Here is a 25,653-nt window from a genome sequence, read left to right as displayed (position 1 = left end):
GTAGTGTACATATGTCTGTGCTACTCTCTCACTTCTGAGGTCTTGACAGTCAGGAATCAGTTTTTCTTTTGCAAAATGTGGGCAACAATGCTACCTTACAGGGTTGTTTTAAGGTTTACTGATAATCTATGTAAAGTGCCTGGCCCACAGTAGGTGTCAGACAATGGTTGCTATTATTATAGTTTAGTGCTTTATTTCTTTGTTTTAAAAATAATTTGGGGTGAAGTTTATATAACATAAAACTAACCATCTTAAAGTGAACAATTCAGTGACATTTAGTATATTCACAAGTGTTGTGTGACTACCCACCTCTGTGTAGTTTCAAAACATAGTCATCACTCCAAAATAAAATCCCTTACCCATTCAGCAGTTTCTGCTAACCACCTCCCCCATCCCTGCCCAGGCCCCACCAACAGTACGTTCTGTTTATAGCTTTATCTATTCTTGATGTTTCCTACAAGTGGGATTATGTGATATGTAACCTTTTGTGTCTGGCTTCTTTCACAACATATTTTTGAGGTTCATCCATGTTGTAGCATGTGTCACTACTTCATTTCTTATTATGACTAATAATGCTTGAGTGTATGCATACACCACATTTTGTTCATCCGTTCAACTGCTGATGGACATTGGCCTGTTTCCACTTTTTAGTTATTGTGAGTAGTGCTGTCACAAACATGAGTGTACGTGTACTTATTTGAGTACCTGTTTTCAGTTCTTTGGGGGTGTATACCTAGAAGTGGAATTGCAGGGTCATATATTAATTTTATGTTGAACTTTTGGAGGAACCGCCAAATGAATGATGCTTAATTGCTTCTTATCCCCACAGCATCTGCCATAGGGCTGCACACACAGAACAACATCTCACTAAATATTTGTTGGTTGTTCTTTGATTAGTATTTATAACCTCACCTCCCAATTCACATGTTTTGGGTCTTGAGCATTAATTTTAAGGGAAACAGATGCATCTAGGGCTTGAAAGTTAACCAGTGTCACCGTATGGATGATGTCTGATGTTGTCAGACAGCAGATACTGTTCACCGAGGATGCTGTTGGGAGCAACTGTGCTAATAGCCTGTGCTGGTTATAGAAGAAAAGAAGTTAAGGTCCCTTCTCTTAAACAGTGTATGTTCTGTTTCAAAAGATATTAAGATTTGTGGATCCTCACTCAGTTACATAATAGGCTATGAAAAAATCCAGGAGCCTATAAAAGTGAGAGAGCTAAAAATAACTTAGCAAGTGAAACTCAGGATGACAAAAGAGTAAACTCTACTATTAATCTTTATTTTTTTTCTACCACTGTTTTTGGCTTATCCACAGTCTCATGACTCGAGTGTTATGACATTGATTTTGAAACAACACACAGCTTTAGTAAAAGCTTAGAGGAGGCTTCACATGTTATTTATGATCCAGGATATTTCAACTCTTCTTACACTGACATGAGTATTTCTGAGTCGTGTTGATATTTATATAATACTAATGAAGCCAAAAGCTCAGTGTTGGACTAAGCATTTCTCTAGATCTGTTTAGAATAGTTTATAATGAATGATGTAAATAGTGTTTTATTATAAGACTGTATAATACAACCATATAATTTACTGATGTTATTTTGTAGTTAAAAATAAAATGATTCAAAACCTTAGAAAATAGAATAATTTAATTTTGATGTAGCTTGAGTCCCCAGAATTAATTTGGAATGACTCATTCTCATTTTGATAGTCTTTTAGTTCAGTTTTCAAGTTTTTATAGAAAAAAATGGAAAGAGAATAATGGCTTTTAGGGTTGTACTTGTAACAGAATGTGCTATCTACATATGAAACAAATCCTAGGGCTCTGGAAAAGAGAAGTGGTGTGGATAATTCTGAATTGGGGGGAAAAGCATTTCTATTTGGCTTTTGAATGAATTATGCACATTTTTCCTTAGATTTGTCTTTCTAGTTAGATTCTGCTTAGACTAAAATTAGATTGATTTTCAGTCTCTTCTCTTAGCATATACCAATTTACAGTGAGGCTAGTGGGGTGTCAGAAACACACCAGCCTAAGATTAAAAAATTTGCAGTGGATAATATACAAAGTGGATAATATACATGTGTTTAGTTGAGAATTGGCTACACATAAGAGACTTCTGATTTTGTTCCTCTCCTAGCTCTGTGTGTGTGTATGTTTTTAACACTGATTCGGCTTGTAGCAAAGAGCTGCTGAGTTACATCTGCTTCTGCCTAATTAACTCTGTTGGCTGGTGTCAGATGAGAGCTAATTTTGAGATTAAATTGAGGAATGGGGTGTGTGTCTGTGGCTGGGGGAGGGGGAAGGAGGATCTAAGGTTGCTTGGTTGTTTTGTACAATATCAAAGTGCAGCTATTTACAGTGTTGTTTTACATTTATTTTTGCCTTTGAAGTAAAAATGATCACTACTACCCTGAAATGTGACCAATATACTTACTATTGTGGAAAATGGTGCATCCTTCTCTTACATGCAGTTATTGGCCATGTCTTGATAGTTCAGTCAGTACCTAGATGCCAGGTGACCCTTGGGAGAAGTAGTGAACGTTGCCTGGGAAAGTTAATATTGACCCTTAAACAATGTTTGACTTTTTTTCCCCCCTCCAGACAAAATGTTATATACCTGCCTGGCTATTTGAGTAATAGTGGGATTTTTTTTTTTTTTTTTTTAATGACGGAATTCTTTCTTAGACTCTATCACAAACCTGATTTTTTAAAAGTTGGAGAACAGGCCTGGCCTTAAAGAAGAGTGAAAGCTTACTTCTTTTTTTTTTTTTTTTTTTGGCACACGGGCTTAGTTGCTCCGTGGCATGTGGGATCTTCCTGGAGCTGGGATTGAACCCATGACCTCTGCATTGGCAGGCGGATTCTTAACCACTGCACCACCTAGGAAGCCCAAGCTTACTTCTTTAGATACTTGCTGTGGGTCTTCATGTCCTGTCCTGAGCTCCGTGTTCTTAAATACCCTTTATTGGTATAAAAGAGCTAATATACTACCAAATGTAGAGTACCAGTAAACTCACTGCAGCTGTTCAGGTTGAATGGTTGTGGAGATCCATAGATGGTTGCTGAATTTCAGGGATGTCCTTATGCCCAAATTAACGTTTACATTTTTTTCTTTTGGCAGATTTGCCTGAAGATCTGGACAATCTTCTTTTTTGTCATGGACTGTTAAAACACTTGGAGTTCCAATTCTGGTATTTTCCCTTGTTTTATTATATTTTTAAGATATAAAATGTTACACTTGTTGAAATGTGTTGGTAATGGAGATGAACAGTTCTTTAGATTGTGGGTTAGGATTGTGGTAATAGCTTGTCATGAAGGTATATTTTGAGTATTTATTAGTTATGAAATGTATTTTGTTTTAATGTATATTCATTTGCTTATGTAACCAGAAGGCCTAAAAGCAACTTTGCAATATTGGATACTTTTCTGTGACCTCTTTTTCTGCTTCCTGCAGTTGTATTTTGTGCAATCAAATTAAATTAGTTGATTCATCACAAATAAATGATGAAAGATGAAATAATTACTTGGACACGGTGAAATGTCTTCTAATGAAGTTTTGCCCCGAACCATTTTACTTTGGAAAGATTAGCTTCCTTTTGTAAACTTACTAAAGCAGAATGATTCCTGTGTTCTGCCGTGAAAGTGGTTGCACTATGAAAGCCAATGATTTCATTCCTAAACACACTATGTTCCAAGTCTAGCATTTTTGTCAATGATTTATATAATGACACAAATGGGAGTGCTTATTAGATTTGCAGATGACATAGATGACAGAGTCAAGTTTCAAAACAATTTTTAACAAGTTGGAAGATAGACTCAAACCAATAAGATGAACTTGAACTGCGACAAATTTAAAAATCCCAGCATTTATATTTGCACAAGGAAGAGAATGAAAAGACTCAGCTTGACAGCATTTTTGAAAGAATATCTGAGATTTTAGTTGGACTGCATGCTTGGCATGAGCCTGTTGTGTCGCAGGGCTGGTAAGAAAGTTCATGTAACCTTGGGTTGCATTTATAATTGGATAATATCTGGACTGCCAGATTTTAAGATGGGCATTAATGTGCGACCAAGAGAAGAAGGTGCTTGGTAACCTGTGCTATGTGGGCATGTTAAGGAACTGGGATATGAGTGGTCCAAGGTGGGGCTGGAGGTAGAATGGGGTTTGATTGTAGTGGTTTTCAAAAGATACATATTTGCAAATATATGAAGGCTCATCACATTAAAGAATTTCTTGAGATTGTTCCAGGGGAACTAGAACTAGCAGGTATAAGTTATGGGAAGACAGATTTTGGCTCCTTTGAGCAAGAAATACATTACAGTTAGAGCTGTCCAACACTGGAGTGAGCTGTCTTAAGAAGTGACAAATTCTCAATCACTGGAAGTATTTTGAGACTTTATGGCCCATCTGTTGGGGGTATTGAACAAGGGATCTTTTACTGTTTAACTAGAGGTTGGACTGGATGACCTCTAAGCTCCCTTTAGCCCCAAGTTTCTAAATCTGAAGGGAGAAAAATGGAGTGAACCTACAGTTTACTGATTACAAAAAGGATAATCCTTTTTAAACTGCCTCTTTCAAGCTGACTGAACAAGTATAGTTCAATGGCCCAGTTGTTTTTCAGCAACAGAATCTTTGAGAGCAAATGTCAAATTCATTAGTGTATCTGGCTAAAGTTTTGAGGGAAAACATTATTTTCCTCTTTGAGGTACATTAAGTATAAATAGTCAGAGATAGCTTTAATTTTGTATTTTATGAGAAAAATTTTCAGAGTGTGTAGAAATTGTATTAGATGGAAATGATGATAGCTACTATATATTGAATATTAAATACTGTGTTTACTTAATTCTCTCAACAATCCTACAGGTAAAGTGATGGAAACTTAAGTCATTTACCCAGGGTTTCTCCTCTAGGCATTGTTAGGTCTAGCGTGAATACCATTAGTCTGATTGCAGAGGCTGAACTAGCTGGAGCAGGCAGTCATGGCTCAGCTGAAGATAGTGCTAATTTAGATGTTAGGATAATGGTATTTGAGCCTTGAGTCTACTACTGGCTATTGTCTTGAGTGAGTTCCACCTTCCCCTGAGCCTCAGTTTACCCATAGAGTCATCCTGCAGATTACATGGCAGGTTATACATGAGCACACTCTGTAAACTTTAAACTGTAAAAAAGAGTTAAGATGTGGATATTATCTGTGAAGAGCAAGGTTAGAGCCAAGATATGACCCAGCTCTGAGTCCAGGGTGCTTTGGCCTGGTGCTCTTGGTAGGTGTACTCAGTACCAGATTGGAGATCTAGGGGATTTTTGTGTACACGAGGAGATTCTCAGAGCAGTATCACTGTCTACCTGGAATCAGATTTGTATAAAACCTTGCTTGAATTGAGCAGTTTCATGAGCTAACCAGGTACAAGACACCTAGAGTGCTCCATTATTCAAAAGGTGATGGATTGTTACCACACTAGTTTCAGTTTTCCATCGTGTGGGTTAGAGAGTGTCACAGACCGTCTTCACATGGATGGAGAACATGATTCTGTAGAAGTGGCTGAGGGGAAATTTTCTTACATGTGAGACTTGGGAAACAGAATGTCTTCAATCAGGATTATTGCTCTTCCCCCTCACCCCTACTACCCCCACGGCTGCACTGCACGGCTTGCGGGGGTCTTAGTTCCCTGACCAGAGATCAAATCTGACCCGTGCCCCCTGCAGTGGAAGTGCAGAATTCTAACCACTGAACCACCAGGGAATTGCCTTTTTTTTGTTGTTGTTTAAGATTTCTTGAAGTAAGTTTAATGTACTTCCATCAGATTTTTTGCATCATAGACTTATTCTTTGATGTTGATTTTATGTTTATAGCAGACATGTATTTTGAACCACTTTCATGTAATTTTATTATTTTCAGTAAAGGTTATCCATTAAATATAGAGCCTAGATATGATTTCTTAAATGCCCCGTAAGTGATTCATATAAATAACAAGTGAAAAATTCTAAAAGAAATTCCTTCTCAGACTGTGACCCAATTTCTGGTTGGAAAATATAGTCACTGTGGCTTTGTTACATAATACCTGCCTGTCATTACTTTTGTGGTCATTTTGCATCTGAAAAAGTAATGCTAAAGAGTCTTTTACTTTATTTTTAGAAGTTTCATTAAGAGCCTTTCCCACCTTTTTATCCTTTAAGGTCTTGATTTCCTGGTTAAAGATGTTCTTCACCCGAAAACAATTTTTCCTGTTGGTCAAATAAGACAGCTATCAACATTGCCTGTTTGTCCTCTTTTTAATCTCTGAAGGATGGATATTTGTAAGATGTTGCTTAATATAGTCTGGAATACCCTGCCCATTTGTTGACTTGTAACTGACTTTTAAATGTGCAAGTTCTGTTAAATACAGGGAGAACCTCTATGGGTAACTTCTGTATTGAAGAAGTCATTTGTCAACCATGGTAAAACTTGCAAACCCACTTTATACAGAGTGGATTCTTGAAGCTATACAGAAAATAAAAAAGCAAAAGCAGAGGCCCTCTGAAGAGAGAATCTGCCATGCAGTCAGCACTTCCCATGGGTTGGATAAGAAGACAGTCTCCGAACAGCTGGAACTCAGTGTTCAGGATGGCTCAGTTCTCAAAGTCACCAACAAAGGCCTTGCCTCCTATAAGGACCCAGACAACCCTGGGCGCTTTTCATCAATTAAACCAGGCACTTTTCCTAAATCAACCAAGGGGTCTAGAGGATCATGTAATGATCTCCGCAGTGTGGATTGGAATAAACTTCTGAGGAGAGCAATTGAAGGACTTGAGGAGCCAAATGGCTCCTCCCTGAAGAACATAGAGAAGTATCTCAGAAGTCAAAGTGATCTCACAAGCACCACCACCAACCCAGCCTTTCAGCAGCGGCTGCGACTGGGGGCCAAACGCGCAGTGAACAATGGGAGGTTACTGAAAGATGGACCGCAGTACAGGGTCAATTATGGAGGCTCAGATGGTAAAGGGGCTCCCAAATACCCCAGCGCATTCCCATCTTCACTGCCACCTGTCAGCCTTCTACCCCATGAGAAGGACCAGGTGAGTGCAGACAGAATGTCAGTACATTCTCAATAGTGCTTATGTGACTTGTACAGTTTCCGTTAAGTTTAATACAGACATCAGTTCTGAGTTAAGTGTGATAAAATCAAAGATTTTGCCTCAGAGTAGGCTTTTATGTTTTAAGAGGTATATATTGTTTTACAATACAAATAGTTCTGTATTGTTTTATAGTGTATTGAGGGCTTCCTCATTGGTTGACTAAGAATTTAATGTGATGATTATGTGATTTGTTTTTTAAACTCTGCTAATCCATTGGTGCTTGTAGGGACCAGGATAAATAACTTTCATCCTTCCTCAAGGCAGGATGTTATAGATTTCAAAAACCCAACAAAGGCCATTGTATGTTTTTCTCTTTTAAAATTATTATTTATGTTTATTTTCTTAGCTTTATGAAGTAAAATTGATATATTTTCCCTTTATTGTTATTTCAGAGAAGAAGAATCTATAGAGTAATTATTTTAATACTGATAGTTTGTGCATTACTGGAACTGTTTTAATATGTGACCTAAATCCTGCCTGTTTCAATTTAAAGTCATTTGTTATTGTTCACTTCTCAGCAGGTGAAAGTGAGTGTTTATTTTGTCTCATACTGTATATTTTCTTATAATCTTTGGTTTCTCTGGGCCTTCTGTTATTTCTATAATAGTTACACATATATGGCAGAGTTCTCCTGAAGTTACTGCTACAATTTAAAGTCTTTGGTTAAGTAGTATTTTCCTTTGTTTTATTTCAAAGCTATTGAAATTACTGCCAAAAGTAAGACCAAAATAGAGCAGTAGCAAATTGTTTAGAATGGCTTCAGCCCTCCAGTCTGGGGGCTTGTTGTCTGTCCTTTGGGTGATTGGATGCACTGATACCAGTTAACTTTACATCTCGTAAACCATTAACCATTATTGATGAAAAGGTGGTTGTGTATGTGCTGACTTCATTTTCAGAAGTGATGGAAACACAGTGTTAGGAAAAGCTGTGCTCCTGATGACTTGTTTTTCCTCTTTGGATACTGTTGTCCTTGAGATAGACCCTGCTTCCCTCCTTGCCTTAAGCTGACAGAGGCTCAGCTCTACAAACTGGGTTGGGACTAGGTGATTTGCCTTTCCAGGACTAATCTAAACCCTAGCATTCCTTCCTTCCTTCCTTCCTTCCTTCCTTCCTTCCTTCCTTCCTTCCTTCCTTCCTTCCTCCCTCCCTCCCTCCCTTTTTCCCTCCCTCCCTCCCTTCCATTTATTGGCTGCTTTGGGTCTTTGTTGCTGTGCACAGGCTTTCTCTAGTTGTGTCTACTCTTCGTTGTGGTGCACCAGCTTCTCATTACAGTGGCTTCTCTTGTGGAGCATGGGATCTAGGCGCATGGACTTCAGTAGTTGTGGCACACAAGCTCAACTGTGGCTTGTGGGCTCTAGAGTGCAGGCTCAGTAGTTGTGGCGCATGGGCTTTAGTTGCTCTGCAGCATGTGGGATCTTCTTGGACTGAGGATCAAACCCGTGTCCCCTGCATTGGCAGACAGATTCTTAACCACTGTGCCACCAGGGAAGTCCCTAGCATTTATTTCTTAACCATATTTTTATTTTATTAGTTTTCCTCAACATTTATTTTATCCTTTGTGGTATTTGTGTTTGTGTAACTAACCCCTAGTTCTTTGTAAGAGAATGTGGGCATAAAGAAAGAAGTAAGTAAACCTATGACATTTTCTTTTTAATAATATTTGTTTCAAGAAAATACAGCAAGTGACTTAAATCCTAATTCCTATGTCTAACACAGCCACATTAAGCACTTCTGTTTCTCATTAAATATTTTTATAAAAGGGTATGCCATGAGGAAATTCCTTACAGGAATATAGAGCCATTTCTTGATGGCTTTGGAGATCTTTGTTTTAAAAATATATACATTACTCTAAGGTATATTAAGGTTTTATAATTATCAGGTACATGAACTAATTCAGGCAGCTTTAGGCAATTTAATAGCATGCTTTAATAATTTTGTGATCCAGGGGAATATCTTAACTTGTGATAGAGGAGTCACTACAGGTTTTCTACAGTCCCTTTTCCTATCCTTGTCTTTAACCTTGCCCATTGTTTCTGGCCATCCTTATCATATTTTTTCATACAGCATCTATACAGAAGTATTTTTAGTCTAAAGGAAGACTCATGTCTGAAAGTGTCTAGAATTGAGAACAGAGTGGTTTATTGCTTAGCATGCAATTGTTCCTGCACTTTTTATGATGCTGATCTTTAAATTGTCCAGTTAGCGTCATTGTATAACAAGGAAAGCTGAGAAAATGTGTCCTAGAATTTTTATTTGATGAAATTTGGAGATTAGTTGTGTTGAGTAATTGTAATCTAATTCTTTAAAAAAGGACAAATAAACATAAGTGAAAATCAGATCAAGTCAGTTTCTCCAGAATGTATTGTCTTGTTTCTATTGTGTATTACAATGATATTTTTCCTTGAAAAATGTAATAAAAACTACATCAGAATATATTGCCCTTTAAGATGACAAGGGGTAAATAGTTTAAAACCGTATAAACTTTCTAAGTCCATGTAATACAAATTCTTAACCTGGGTGCATGAGTAAGTTTGGGGTAGGTAGGCTAACAAATCCTCTGAAATAGAACAGTCGTTTGTATCCACAAGTTTTCCTAGGTTCAGGGTCTATATTTTTATCAGATTTTCAAAGGGATCTAAAGTGTCAAAGAGCCAATGTGAATATTTTTATACTGTAGAAAATATTTTGAGTTTCTTATACTAAAACCATATATGCATGCTAATTGTTGCCTTTTGATTATTCTTGCTTCAGCTGTTGAACTTGGATCTGTATGAAGGTTAGTTGTACTATAGCTTCATGTATATAGGACTTGTTCTAATATATTTGAAAGGCAGATTATCATTGTTCTTGATGTGCTAGAGGTTTGTAGAATTTTCACATTGTGGAAGGACGTTTATGATGTAAACGGCCACTGTACAGAGATGAAGTCATTCAATTACAATTTAGCCAACTAATGTCTTTCAAGAAGCTGTAATTCTAGTTACTCTTGTTGAGCTGTTTCATTTCATTGTGAAAAAAGAAAGTAAAAATAGTAAAAATAATAACATTTCTAAATGTTAAATGCTGGCACTATTCCAAGTGCTTTACATTTATTGTCTTCTTATCACAATAACTGTGAGGGTCCTAAACTACTATTCTTACTTTATAGATGAAAAACTGAGGCTCAAAGCCTAAGCAGTTTGTCCAAGGTCACTTACAGAGCTGATGAGTGGTGAAGCCAAGATTCTAATGAGACAATCTGACTCCAGACCTCTTTACCACTGGGCTGTATTCTGATCAATAGGGGTGGCTTTTCATTAACGGTAAAAGTATCTCTTCCAGTTCCTCAAGTGCTTAGAAGCAGTTTTTCCCCAACAAATAGATTTCTGGCATTTTAAATTTGGTAGTTGCAATGAGCTTATTACAGTTTTTAAAGCAGGTGCTATTTATAATATTAGCAATATGGGAAAGCAGCAGGGAAAACAGTAAATCTGTGTCTAAGTAGATTTAACATCATCATCATTCCTATGCATGACTGCTAGGAGGAATACAGTGCAGGTTAAAATAGAAGAGCGCCTTCCTTTCTGAAATGTAATTGCACAATCTTCTGATAGTCTAGAATTCAAATTGGATATTACCATACTGGCTCCTTAGCATAACTGCTTTGTATTTATTTAAGAAAGCTCTCTTTGGTGAGGTGACATGGAAGTGAATTAAACCATTGAAGATAAAACTTTATCTTTGACTTGGTGAGAGAACTCCTAAAGGATAGTATTAGTGTTTCTCATTAAAAATGGTAAAAGCTCAATTAGGTCAGATTATGAGGACTTTGGAAAGTCAAATATTCTAAGAGAGACTTCAGTTATCACTGTACATTTTGTAGCATTAAGATTCCATTTGAACATTTGGGCTTTAGCATTTTTATAAAATCAGTTTGGTTCAATTTTAAACAGATTCCTTGGTATTTCGCTTTATTGGGAATATCTTCCTAAAATTTATCCAGTGTCAAATCTTGGTATGTTTCTAGTGCAGGACATAATATGGGAACTCTCATTCTAGGCAGCTGTAGTTGGAAAGGGAGACACTTCTAATATCAGGTAGGGCTTTTGATGTTTTTTTCTTGAAGAAATGAAATAACTGTATCACAGTCTTATGAAAAACCTTCAAACATAATTACCACAACAGTAATATTGTCAATAAGGAAAAAATAAAAATGTTTCAAAAGGAGCACAGATGATCAGAAATGGGGCTGAGAGACAAAACTATATTACAAATCACTTTTCATGGTCTTGGCCTGTTCAGTTTATTCTATTTGCCCCACCTCCTCCTTTTAGGGAGATATTTTATTAGGGTTTTTGGTGGGGTTATTAGTATGAAATATTTCCGTAAGTAGAAGATTAATGTGCATCCTATATCGGTTTCTTGTGTTGTGTAAATGAACTTTATTTTCAGGTTTTCTTTTCTTCAGTTTTCTCCCTGCCCTAGAGAGACCCTCCTCATCCCCCTCTGGGATTTTACCCGGCGTGTGTACTTTGTGAAGGACCATTCACTAGTCCATATTGTTCTTTGATGTGGCAGGCTTCCGGAAGTCTGTCAACCCTAGGAGAATTGTTCATGAGCTCAGACAACTCTGGATCTTTTTGACAGAAATGTGTGTATTTTTTATCTGCTAATTATAGAGTCCAAATGTCCTCCTCTCTGTTATCCTTCTTAGTTCTCCTTTGAATTGGTGTCCTTTGTACTGCAGATGTCACATTTCTCAAAGTGTGCTTAGCTGTGTTCATTCAACTGAAAGTTGGATAAAGCTCAAAATACAGCAAAATATACTGTTCCGTGTAACCTGAATTTTGGAATCAGCATGGATGAAAGTTGATTTTAGAATGATTGAAGTCGGACAGAAACCTGTTATATAGTGTGAACGACTAGGTGAATCCATACGAGCTGTTCCAGGGTCAGGGAAGGAAAAGGATTGTGTTATGTTGTTCCTATGGTTAAGCTTCAGAAGTTCTTCAAAATAGCAGGAGGACTGCTTTTGTGAGCAGATAGTACTAGTTGCTGAGGCGTTGTTGAGAGAGTCTGGGGATTGTCTGAGACTAGTTAGTTAGGTCTAGGGAAGGATAGATTGAAGAGTGCCTGCGTCTTTCTCCCGCACTCGGAGGAGTGATGGCATGTTCCACTTTTGAGCTTTTATCAAGATGGGACTTGTCTAGACTTCTAATGAAATAAGTTTCCGGTAAAGTAGAAACATCATGTCAGTGGATTTTGGGCTCTTAAAATAAGTGTTAAATATTCTTTTTAACTGTTTATATTTTAGATATGTTTGATATTATAGCTGCCTTTTCCTGACCCTGACTTGAATGACACATAGAGCAGTCTATTTTCTGATTTCCTGATGGTAAGGGTGTAGTTTCTTGACTAATTTTGGATATTTTCAGCAGCTCTCAGGAATTTACTGTTATATCCCTTATACCTATTTGGATTATAACAACTATATTTCTTAAACTTTCAGTGCTAAGAAAATCTAGATTTTATAGCTTTGAAGTTATTTAACAGTGAAGTGCTGTTTGCTGATTTATTCTGACTTTATCTTGGATGGCAAAGATTTTTATTCATCCTTCCCTTTCAAGCTTTAATAAATAGTACATTTTAATGATTCTCAGAATGAAGGTCTATTTTCTATGTATTTTATGTTTGTGCATGGTAGTGTAAAAAGAATACATGACAAAATGTGATTGTTATTACTGCAGTAGCAAATTTTGATTGGAAAATTCATGACTTTTTTATATTGTTTTAAACGTAATTTTCTTGGCCTATACATTAAACTACAGTAGATTTGATGAAACTGTTCTTCTCTAGTTACACCAGCATTTCAAATGTGAATCAGCATACTCAGGTACTTTGATCTCTCCAATCTATTAATGTTTCCAAGTACATAAACATCAATTAGCTCACAAATTAAAGTTTGCAAATGAGTAAGCCATGTAATTTGTGACATTTTGAGTTAGCAGGGCCATGAGGAAAGTGTGTTTTTGTTTGTTTGTGAGTGCTCTTATCTCACTGTCTTCAGGTGGTTGATGGGGAGTTTATACAAGTAAAAGGAGGAGGCCTAACTGTGCTTTGTGAAATGCTAATCAGTGTTATCAAGCTTATGCTTAGGACTGGATTGCTTTCCTGGAGAAGTCTCCAGGAGCTGTGAACTGTATACTGATGTTTTTCCTTTTATAAGTGAACCTTTTAATTAGCAGAATATTAACGTAGAGTGTAACTTTTACTTTTGCTTTGTTTTGTGAAACATAATATATTGAAAACTCTGTAAATGAACTATATAGTCAGAGTTCTTAGAGTGCATGATATTAGATTTAAACTGTGAGACTGGTTTCTGCAAAGATACAAAATAAATACTAATCAGTGGTCTAAGCAAAATCCAGGAAGGATTTGTGTTAATTTGACAAGTGGGTTTAGAATTCTTTAGCCATTATTTTTTAGAAACCAGCTTTGTTGATACATCCTTTCTCTAATTTGCTTCACTTTTGATCTTTGATAAAACCAGCTGCAATTTTGTTTCATTAACAAACTTAACTGGTTAACAGATGTTTGTTTTGGCTTGATTGTGTCCTTTCTATTAGAAACAGCATCAGCGTACATAGAAACCATGCTGGGCCTTTTCCTGTCTGTAGCTAGACAGGCGGTTCAGAAGAGCAACTTAATTTTATTTACAAGTTCAATTTTTGTTCCTCTGTGCTATTATAGTAGGTATACAAACATTTTAGCTCTTGTTCCTTCTGTCAAGGAGGTCTTTTGTTCTTAATCCTCCATCTGTTAGTCTAGTACACCCCGCCCCCGCCCCCACTCTTTTTTAGCCTTGCAAAATCTTAGCGGGCAGAAAAAGGTACTGCAGGATTGGTGATTGAGATATCAGTGACTCTTCCACAGTTCAAGGGAGGGAATGGGACTAGCCTGCTAAATTTAGATAATTTCTTCCATCTTCTTTGATGTCGGTCAGCTGCCATATGGAAAGCAGTGAGGCCTACAGAAAGGAGGTGAGCCTTGGTTTGGGCTGCCTGTGATACTCACAGTGATGTGGGCTGGGAGCCAGAGGCTGCACTTGAATGTGCATGTAGTAGTTTCTGATGCTGCCAGTTTTGATTTTTGTGCAAGGTTGACTGCCATGCTTGTGACCATCTCAGATCATAAATGCAGATAATGAAGTTCAAGAAACGGATAGTAAAGATTTTATGGGGTAAGAGAAACAGTAGTAAGAGAACCAAAAGGTGCTCAAACTAAAATCCATTATTAAGGACATGAAATGATGATTCCTATTTGGTATTTGATCAACTTGTTTCCCAAACTGGTATTTTAATATCATGTAGGAGCTTCTATCTTATATCGAAACCCAGCTGCATCTATTGAGCCTTGAGATGTGAGTGAAGCAGCAGAAAACAGAATCCACTAGCAGAAGAGTGTGGGCAGTTTGAAGAATATAAGCTATTCCAGCTACAGTGCTGGCAGGGCGTGAGGAGACTGGGAAAGGTGGGCAGTGGAGGGAGCCAGGAGGACAGTTCCCCCTTAACTTTGCAATTTACAAAACTGCAATACTGCAGAAAAGTGGAAAGAGAGGTACAATAAGTGCTGGGTTTCTTTCACTTAGATCCACCAATTATTAACATTTTTCCACATTTTTTCTTTCTCTCACCTATTGTGTGTGTGTATGTGTGTGTTTGTGTGTGTGTGTATACACATATGTACACATATTCATACTTTTTGGCTGAACTATTTGAAAATAATAGCAAACATTATAGTAAATAATAATAACAATTATATATGAAGGAACATTCTCCTGCATAACCACAATACTATTATCTCATGTAAGAAATTCAACAGTGAAACAAGAGTATTGTATCTAATAGACAGTCGGTATTTCTCCAAATGGCCTCAAAATGTCATTTATAACTTTTGTTTTTGAGCTAGGATCCAGTTAAGAATCTTGCATTACTTTTGGTTGTCATGTCTCCTTTAATAGGGAACCATTTTCCCTCTTTTTTTACTTTTCCTGTCGGTAACATTTTTGAAGAGTCTAGGCAAGTTGTTTTGTAGGATGTCCCACAATTAGTATTTGTCTGATTATGTCCTCGTGATTAGGTTCAGAGTAAACATTTTTGGCAAGAATACGGCATGGGTCATGTTGTGTATTTCCTTTTTTGTCACATGCTTTCAGGTTGTCTTGTTACTGGCAGTGCTTATTTGATTAGTTGGTTAAGGTGTCTGCCAGATCTTTCTTTATAAAGACACCTTTTTCTTTTTGTAGTGAATAAGTAATTTGTACAGTGATACTTTCGAGACCATGTAAATAACCTTTCATCCTGTGTATATTAGGTTTTTATTACTTGCTGTGACAAATTACTGCAAACTTAGTGTCTTCAAACACTGCACATTTATTGTCTTCCAGTTCTGTAGGTTGGAAGCCCAACATGGGTCTCATAGGGTTAAGATCAGGGTGTCAGTAGGGCTGTGTTCCTTTCTGGAGGCTCTAGGGGAGAATCTGTTTCTTCACCTTTTCCAGCTTCTGCAGGCTGCCTGCATTTCTTAGCTCATGGCCCTCTTCCTCTGCCCTCAAAGCTAGCAACAGCCCATCTCTCTGACCATTTTACCATAGTCACATCTTTCTCTGACCAGTAGCCTGAGCAGCTTTTCAAGGATTTCATGTGGTTAGATTGGGGCCACTTTGATAATCCAGGATAATCTCCCCATCTCAAAGTCTTTAACTTCATCACTGCTGTAAAGGTCATTGTGTCATGTAAGGTGACAGATTGACAGGTTCTTGGCATTAGGAAGTGGATATTTGGGTGGGTGGGGGCATTATTCTGCCTGCTACACAGTGGTTTTAGTATCCTTACCTTAATCAGTTTTTGCATTAGAGGTTGCAAATCTTTGAAGGTTTGGAGGCTATGGTGTAATAACATGGTCTAAGTCTACTTGGAAAGGAATGAATCACAGTTTATGGGAGTAATGCTAGCAGAAGGCTGGGAGTCAGGCGTCCTGAGTTCTAGGTCTGATGGGACATCCTGAATCATTTCCATGAGGGCAGGAACAGGGGCAGCCTCCCACTTCCACTTAGTGTTTCTTTACTCCCGAGTAGAAGAACTGAAGAATGGATTTGGCAGTAATAGCTTGAGAGTTTTTAACAGAAGTTTGGATATCCAAAACATTTTCTAACAAGTACATTTAAAGTTGTAGACAAGGATCTTTCATTTAAATTTCCACAGAGCGCATGAAAATATGTAAGACAACTTAATAAGAGAGACTCTTTGGTGACGTTTTAAAGACTAAGAAACATCCGAAGAATTTTTTGTCTGTTATTGAAATTTGAATCCTCAGAGAACTCTAAATAGGCCGGAAAAGAAACTGACATTTAAAAAAAGGATAATATCATGTTCACAATGTTATTTGTCAATTATACTTCAGTAAAGTTGGGGAAGAAAGAAAAATATCATGCAGGTGGATGTATATTATATTCTTTTGGTTCTTAGTAAAAACTCGGGGGAAAAAATCACGTCAGAATTCACAAAGGCAGTTAACCTTTAGAATTCTTCATTTCCTTTGATTCATAGTGTTTTAATACAATCATCTGCAGTAGCTGCAGTTAGTTGGAATGCTTTGTTAATACTGACTGTTGCAGTTGTTAAAGAATAACTGTTTAGTTATCAGCCTGTAAATGTGCTTTCTAGAGCTGATAAAAAAAGATGATCTTTTCATCTGATGAGCTCTGACCCTTTGTAAACCTCCCTTCAACTTATCTCATTTTCCACCAGCTACTGAAATATAACGAGATGCCAACAATTACATCCTCACAAAGCATGTATATCAACTTATATAAAATGAACTCTTTTTTTGAAAATTGTGTAATATCTTGATTTCAATTTAACATATCGTGTTGGTTAGCAATAAATCTTGCCAGGGTAGGAACACAAGCCTGCAGGCAGTTTTGCAGAACGTTGATCACGGGCAAATTATATGTATTTTTTCCAGCTTCTAAAAATTTCAGAGCAAAATGAAATAGTTATCATCAAGACCACCACTTTTTAGGTCGTTTTAAAATCTGACATAGTAGAACATCACCCTGTGTCTTGCAGTGAGAGCCTTGGCTCTCCTGAAATATGTGATTTGTGCCTGTGACTATTTCAGTTCCCAGTTCTGTCTGTGATACACAACAAAAACAAAAGAACATGGCTAAAACTTGTACTTGTGCCTTGTAAAGTATGCATAATAAACAGTTCATATTAGATTTGATGCCTCTCAGAAAACATGCAAGAAGATATTAGTATTAAATATTTGGTGCTTGCTATGTACCAGGTAAAGTTCTAAGTATTTAATATATACAAAATAATTTTACATAAACCCTGAGAGATAAGTACTGTCACTGATGGAATTTTACAGATGAAGAAACAGGCCATAGACAGTACCTTGTCCAAGAGTACACAGGAAGTGTCAGAGCTGGTGTTTCAACCTGGCACACAGGTTGGAGTACAGCCACTTCACCACCTTCTAGGCCTCTCATTTATTTGGATGGAATCAACACATACCTATTGAATTCTTATAACATGTAAAGCTCTGTACTAGGCATATAAAAGTTACAAAATATAAGCCATATTCAAATTGTAGTTAGAATTACCAGTTTTGTTTTGTTTCGTTTTTTAGTTTTTTTGACTGTGTTGGGTCTTTGTTGCTCTGCGTGGGCTTTCTCTAGTTGTGGCAGGTGGGTGTTACTCTTCATTGTGGTGCACTGGCTTCTCATTGCCGTGGCTTCTCTTGTTGTGGAGCACGGGCTCTAGGTGCGCGGGCTTCAGTCATTGTGGCACATGAACTCAATAGTTGTGGCTCATGGATTCTAGAACACAGGCTCGGTAGTTGTGGCGCACGGGCTTAGTTGCTCTGAGGCATGTGGGATCTTCCCGGACCAGGGTTTGAACCCGTGTCCCCTGAATTGGCAGGTAGATTCTCAACCACTTCCCGTGTCACCAGGGAAGTCCCTAGAATTACCAGTTGAAACGTACCCAGACGTACTGCTATGTGATTCCTTCTCAAATGATCAGTAAGGTGATCTTCATTTTCACGGTGATTGAAAATTTATTTTCTTTAGGAATGAGTAATGACAGCCAGTGTTTAGATATTGCTTACTATGAGTCAGACACTACTTAAAGTGCTCTAAGTATAGCAACTTGCCTGTAAGGTAGTACTTTTCCTTCTTACAAGGGAGGGGGCTGAGGCACATGAGGTTGAAGGACTTACCCAAAGTCGCATGGCTGTTGTGTGGAGAGTGGAGCCAGGATTCATGCCCAGGCGTCCTGGCTCCATAGTCTATATGCTTAACCATTATACTACACTACCTCATATTTTCCCTCACAAAGAGAAGGTTCTTTTAAAGAAAAGGTATTGAAAAGAGTTACACATTAGGTTCTTATAAACCTGGACCTCTAAGTGCCTTTTTAGTGTTTGTAATAGGAGTCACTGAAAATACTATTAAAATTTATAGTGTGACCTCATGTAAGGTGGCTTTCCCCAGACGGCATCCTGAGGGGAAAGGAAATGGTACTCTTTAAGATGTTAAGGATGCTAATAACATTCTGAGTTCTAAAGTCCCTGAGAAGTTCTGGAATTTAACTTTCTCAGCCCACAGTTTCCCAGGATGATTTGATAATGGGCCCTCTCCTCTCCCTTTCTCCTCACTCCTCACAGTAGTCATTCACTAGTCTAGAAGTCTTTACGTTTGGTTAAACACAGTTTGCATAGTGCTGATGTCAGGTTATACTGCTAATTCCTTTCCTCATTTCTCCCAAATACTCATCCCAAAGGAAACCAGTGACTGATTGACTTAGGGTTTGTGCTTCAGCACAGAAAACCAAAAATCATCACATTCATTTCTTATTTCTGTTATGAATTAATGTAGTAAAACTGTTGTAGGGTAATTCTTCAACTGTAGGATAATATTTTAGAGTGGCAGGTGATCTTCGAGGTCACCAAGTTCAGGGGTTTTAAGGTGAGGTCCAAGGATTCCTTTCAGTGGATATAAACCCTGTAATTGTATGCAGAATTTTGGGCTTATATATTTATGAGTATTTTTCCTGGAGCTTCTCCCCTCTCCTCTCCTTTAGCAGGTCATTTGACTTAGTGGTTCCCAGACTTTGCTGCATGTTTGAATCACCTGAAGAGCTTTTAAAAATTCTGATGCCCAGACTACACCCACACCAGTTAACACCGAATGTCAGGGTGGGAGGCAGGCATTGGAGCTTTTTGACTATCTCTGGAAGATGCCAGTGTGCAGCAAAAGTTTGGGAATCACTGCCTGAGGTTAACTTTCTACTTTTATAGGTGAGCAAACAGGGAGTCCATTTGTGGTTAAGGAAACAGTCTAGATACATTATTTGGACAGGGCCCTCGTTGTTGCTAAAAGAGATCTTAGAGATCATCCGAAATGAGTCTTAGGAGGAAGAGGCTCAGGGTGGGGGCAGAATGCTTAGGTTCAAATCCTGGCTTTTCCACTGGGCAAATACAGTCTTGTGTTGGTTTCCTCAGCTGACAAATGGAGATAATAAAAGCACAGACTGCATAGGGGTAGTTTGCTGCAACCGTCGAAGGTGTAAGCCTATCCTGGTCTGGGCTAGAAAGGGCAGCTGAGCAGAGTTCAGTGCTGTGGGAGGGGCAGTTGCCCCTGGCACTTCCTCCCTGGCCTTCCTGCACTTGAAGGAAAAGTGCAAATTGATATCCTTGTCACCTTCTACTGAAGGCTTCTTTTCCTATTGGAAACTTGCTCTAGTCACATAGGCCACCAATGGCTAAAATTAATGTTTCTTTGTTGTTTTTCCCTTATTTCTTGTTATTTAAATAATGAGGAAAGTATGTTTTCAGAGTAGCACATGCTTATTGTACAGACTGTGAAGAATACAGAAAAGTTCAGAGATGACACACTATGACTGCAATTTTCACTCCAAAGATAATTACTGTTAAAAGTTTGTATTTTCTTCCAGTCTTTTTTTCTCCTACATGTGTATTTGTTCTATTTAGATAAAATGTTAGCTATATGATTTTGTACCTTGCTTCCTGCATTTAAAATATATTGTAAACCTTTCCCCATATTCTTAGTGATTCTTTAAAGTGTGATTTTAAATGGCTGGTAGTATTTCTCATGTCTTTGTTGCTCATCATTTAGGATGTTCCTAACTTTTTTTGCTATTAGAAATAATACTGCTACTAAAAATTTGTGTACGCATGGGTAATTGTCTCCTGTAGGATAGAAGGATAGATTATTGAAGGAGATACACTGGGGCATAAACGTGAGTTCTTTTTCTAAGACTTTTGAAACATATTGTCAAAAAGTGTTCCAAAATGTAGTAGGGGTTTATACTCTTGGGCAGGGTATGAGAGACTTTGGGCATCCACTTGCTTCCTCACCGGTACTTTTTATCTTGCTAATGTAGTAGAGGGAAGAGTAGGTCCCTCTTACTCTGCTTTGCGTTTCTTTGATTGCAAATGACTTGCACGTTTTTTGTGTAATGTCGTTGTTCACGAGCTGTAATGTTGTGATTAGCTCCCCATCCTTCATTCTTGTGCCCCGGAGGCAAGCATCTTCAACCCTTCAACCATATTTAGTCATTTTTTCTGGACGTTAAAGTTCTGTGTTTTTAAACAGCATTCTTATAATGCTGTTTCTTGAATTTCAATTTTAAACATTTTCTATTGACTTCTTGCCAGGGAAAATAAGGATAAAGGTCTTATATATAATACCTTCCCTTTCCCATTGCCCTTCTCATCTCGGTGTAATTAAGTCTTCATTTTTGCCTAAGCATTTGTATTCAGTGTTTATATCTTTACCAGTATGCAAGTATTATTTAGTTGCACCATGAAGTATACTGTTATAAATTTTTGTGATTTTTTTTTCCTTTTTTTTTTTTTTTTAAGAAAATTCTTCTCCATCCTGAGTGCAGAGAGGCATCTACTGATATTTCCTTCTAATTTTTTTTTTTGTCTTTAGTGATGTTATACTTAAATCCTTAAAATCATCTGTAGTTTTAATTTTGGTAAGTGGTGTAAGGATCTCTTCTTGTGTTGTTTTTAAGAGCTGACTGATTGTTCCCGGATTGTATAATAAAATTCTTACTTTCCTCACTAATTTATGATGCCTTAAAAAAAATCACATCATAACTTTATATCTGTCAGAAAGCGAGGTCTCTCAACACTCAGCTTCACTTTTACCTTTGAAAATGTTAATTCAATTAACTTTGCAACTTTTATTTCACTTAACCTCATTTAGCCTGTGGAGCTGTCTCCAGTTTTGCTTTAGAATGTAGGGGAGAAGGGAGGAGGCAAAAGGCAAGTCGCCTCCATGGTACAGTATTCCCATTTTCAAAGATTTCTGGAATATGTATCACTTGAAATCATTTGTTCCCTAAATTTTGTGGATCTCTAGAGTCTTCACTAGCCCTGTCACATCAGCTTATGTTTCACTAATTCCTTATCATCATTTTGTGAAACTGAGGATTCAGAAAAGGGTTTATTTTAGCTGATTAGCTATTGGTTTTAAAGACCTAAAAGTGCATTTGTCAGAGATCCTTGCTGTATTAAACCCGACACAGTTGGAAGTGAGTGGGCTTCCTGTTGGGCATGCCTTGAGCTGTTGCCCATCAAACTCTCTTCTCTACCCTGCTATCTGATCTTTCCAACTATCTCACTCTCACTCAGTATTGCCCAAAGGTTTATACTGGACTGTAAATTTCCTAAATTTACCTCTCTTAATTGATTTCTAATTTCATTCCATTGTGGTCAGAGAATGCAATTGATATGATTTCAGTTCTTTTATATTTATTGAGGCTTGCTTTATGCCTAACATATGGTCTGTGCTGAAAAATGTTCTGTATGCATTTGAGAGGAATGTGTATTCTGCTATTGCTGGGTGGAGACATCTGTAGATGTCTGTCAGGGCTAGTTGGTTTGTAGTGCTGTTCAAGACTTCTCTTTCCTTGCTCATCTTTTGCTTGGTGATTCTGTTATTAAAAGTATAATATTGAAGACTTCGACTGTCATCGTTGAATTGTCTGCTTCTTTCATTATTGTCACTTTTTTCTTTTCTTCTTTAAGAACTTTTATTGAGATACAATTAACATACATAAACTGCATATATTTAAAGTGTACAATTTGATATTTTGTTTCTTATTAGTAATGTATATATGGCAATCCCAATCTGCCAATTCATTCCCCTCCAACCCCCCCCCGCCCCACCCCAACCCACTTTCCCCACTTGGTATCCATATATTTGTTCTCTACATCTGTGTCTCTATTTCTGTTTTGCAAACGGGTTGAGCTGTACCATTTTTCTATATTCTGCATATATGTGTTAATATACAATATTTGTTTTTCTGACTCACTTCACTCTGTATTATTGTCACTTTTTCTGAATGTCTTTTGAGGCTCTGTTGTTAGGTACATATGTATTTATAATCATTGTATTTTTTTTGATACGTTGACCCTTTCATCATTATGCAATGTCCTTTTTTTCTTTCAGTAACAATTTTTTTTTAATTATCTTATTACCACATTGGATTCTTTTTTTCTTTTTTTTTTTAATTTATTTTTTTATTTTATTGTATTTTATTTTTTGGTTGCCTTGGGTCTTTGTAGCTGCACATGGGCTTTCCCTAGTTGTGGCGAACGGGGGCTACTCTTCATTGTGGTGTGCAGGCTTCTCATTGCAGTGGCTTCTCTTGTGGAGCATGGGCTCCAGGTGCGCGGGCTGCAGTAGTTGTGGCTCACAGGCTTTAGAGCACAGTGCTCAGTGGTTGCGGCACTTGGGCTTAGTTGCTCCGCGGCATGCAGGATCTTACAGGATCTTACTGGACCAGGGATTGAACCTGTGTCCCCTGCATTGGCAGGCAGATTCTTATCCATTGTGCCCACCAGGGAAGTCCCCAGTACCAATTTTTATGTTAAAGTCTTTTTTTCTGATGGTAATATAGCCACTTCACCCTTCTCTGGTTATTGTTTGCATGGTATATCTTTTCCCTTCTTTTATTTTCAACCAATTTATGTCTTTGAATCTGAAGTGTATCTCTTATATACAGCATAAATGGTGCTGCCATGAACACATGTGTAAAAGTATTTGTTTAGATCTGTGTTTTCAGTTCTTTTGGATATATACCTGGGGTAGAATTGTTGGGTCATAGATAATTCTGTGTTTAATTTTTTGAGGAACTTCCTAGTTGCTTTCAACAGTGGCTGCACCATTTTACATTCCTACCAGCAGTGTATGAGGGTTCTAGTTTCTCCACATTCTCATCAACACTTTTTATTCTCTCTCTTTCTCTTTTTTTCTTTCTTTCTCTCTCTTTCCTGGTAGGCTAATGCTCCATTATTTTCCCTTTCAGACTCTTCATGGATAATTGTGCTTGCTTGTTTTTCCATATAGACTTTAGAGTCAGCTATTTAGTACTCAAAAGATCTTGTAATTTTATTAGAGTTTTTAGGGTATAGAATGACATTCTTATAATATTGAGTCTTATACCAAAGAATAGGTATATCTTTCCATCTTTTTAATCTTTCCACTTCTAATCTATTCTATTACTTAAAATTTTTTATTGTGGATAATTTTAAGCATATGAAAAATCAGGAGCAAGGCTCACCCATTACCAGCTGCGACAGTAATTGCCTCATGACCACTCCTGTTTCATTTATATTCCTACACATTGCCCCTACCCCCTGCCACTACTGAATTATTTTGAAGCAAATCCCAGACATACATCATTTTGTTTATAAATATTTTTGTAGTATGACCATTATCATCCATTTAAAGTCTTTTGTATATGAATGTGTGTAGAGTATAGAGTAGTAGTGTGTACTGAAGGATTTTAACTTTCTGTTAAATTAATTCCTAGGTATCTTTTTGGGTTGCTATTGTAAATGGAATCTTCTGTTACACTTTCTAGTTGGCTTTTTTTAAAATACAGGATAGTTATTGATTTTTATATATTAGTTTTGTACCTAGCCACCTTACTGAATTATTTTTTTGTTTATAATAATTTTTAGCTTATTATCTTGGGTTTTCCAGGCATGCTGTGTTGGCAAATAATAATAATTTTAATTCTATTTCCTCCTTTCTAATTTATATATCTTAAATTTTTCTGTCTCTTTTTATTGGCTCTAGTATTTCCTTAATGATGTTAAACATTACTGGTGATAGTGGATATGTTTTGGGGGGACTACTTCAGTATCTCCCAATTAAACATGATGCTGGCTTATATATTTATCATGTTGTGAAAAGAAATTTCATCAGGTATAGATTTTTGATTTTATTAAATGTCTTTTCAGCATGTATGGAGATAATGATTTTTTCCTTTGTTCTTTTTTTTTAATTAAAAAAATTTTTTTTTAATGTTTTGGCTGTGTTGGACCTTCGTTGCTTCATGTAGGCTTTTCTCTCTAGCTGCGGGAGCGGAGGCTAATCTTTGTTGCGGTACACAGGCTTCTAATTGTGGTGGCTTCTCTTGTTGCAGAGCACAGGCTCTAGGCAGGTGGGCTTCAGTAGTTGCAGCATGCAGGCTCAGTAGTTGCAGCATGCAGGCTCAGTAGTTGTGGCACACGGGGTTAGTTGCTCCGCAGCATGTGGGATCTTCCTGGACCAGGTATTGAACCTGGGTCCCTTGCGTTGGCAGGCAGATTCTTAACCACTGCACTACCAGGAAAGTCCCCTTTCCTTTGATCTTTAATATGATTAATTATATGATTAATTATAATAACTGATTTCCTAATATTTAACCGTCCTTGCTTTCTGAGTATGAATCCCAGGTGTTCATGGTGTATTATTTGTTTAATGAGTGACATTCCTTTGAATAGTAAATTTTCCTGGCATATTTAAAAGTTTCAGTCTTAATAAATTCACCCACAACTTTTAGAAACATGTCTATTCAGTAAAGAAGTGTTCTTATTAGTAAGCTTATTTCCTGTTGTCCACCCTTTTGTTAAGCTCATATTAGGGGGCTAGATTTTGTGTGTGTGTGTGTGTGTGTGTGTGTATGTGAGAAAGAGGGAGAGAGAAAGAGAGTATGTGTGGGGGGGTGGTGAGAGAGAGCGCAGGAGAGAGAGAATGTGCATGTGTGTGCTTGAGGGAAAGTGGAAGGAAGAAGAGAGAAACAATGCAATGTTGGTTTTGGAAGCTGTGGTATGATAAATTGTAATGCATGATATAACCAAATCTTTGTTGTAGCAAACTGTAATATAATAATTTTTTACTAAAACAATTTAAATATTTCTATCATTAAATTGAAATCAAATATGTCTAATGGGTGAGAGTACTTGAAACATATTGGTGACAGCATAGTATTATTGAAAGAATTTGGGCATTTTAAATTTAAAGTTTGCATTTTTTGATTTTTAAGAAATTATAAAAGTAATATATGCCTAATGTCAAAAATTTAAACATATAAAGTAAAAAAGTAAAAGTTGTTCCTCATTAGCCCTTCATGTTCTTCCCTTAAAATGGCTTTCCAAAGACAACCACAGCTAGTGGA

The 25,653-nt window shown here is 37.2% G+C and overlaps 1 protein-coding gene across 1 annotated transcript in view; it reads left to right on the top strand.

Moving 5' to 3' along the window:
• Positions 1 to 25,653, top strand: part of KAT6B (lysine acetyltransferase 6B) — a 180,957-nt gene that overhangs the window by 6,395 nt on the left and 148,909 nt on the right. Inside the window, 2 exon segments of the mRNA XM_057735003.1 lie at positions 3,131 to 3,200; positions 6,185 to 7,063. Of these exon segments, the coding sequence (XP_057590986.1) occupies positions 6,443 to 7,063 (621 nt within the window). The 5' untranslated portion in view covers positions 3,131 to 3,200; positions 6,185 to 6,442.

Source organism: Hippopotamus amphibius, chromosome 5, assembly GCF_030028045.1.
Source record: "Hippopotamus amphibius kiboko isolate mHipAmp2 chromosome 5, mHipAmp2.hap2, whole genome shotgun sequence".
Classification (NCBI taxonomy): Eukaryota; Metazoa; Chordata; class Mammalia; order Artiodactyla; family Hippopotamidae; genus Hippopotamus; species Hippopotamus amphibius.
Note: the sequence above shows the minus strand (reverse complement) of the source record. Positions and strands in the feature narration are given on the sequence as shown.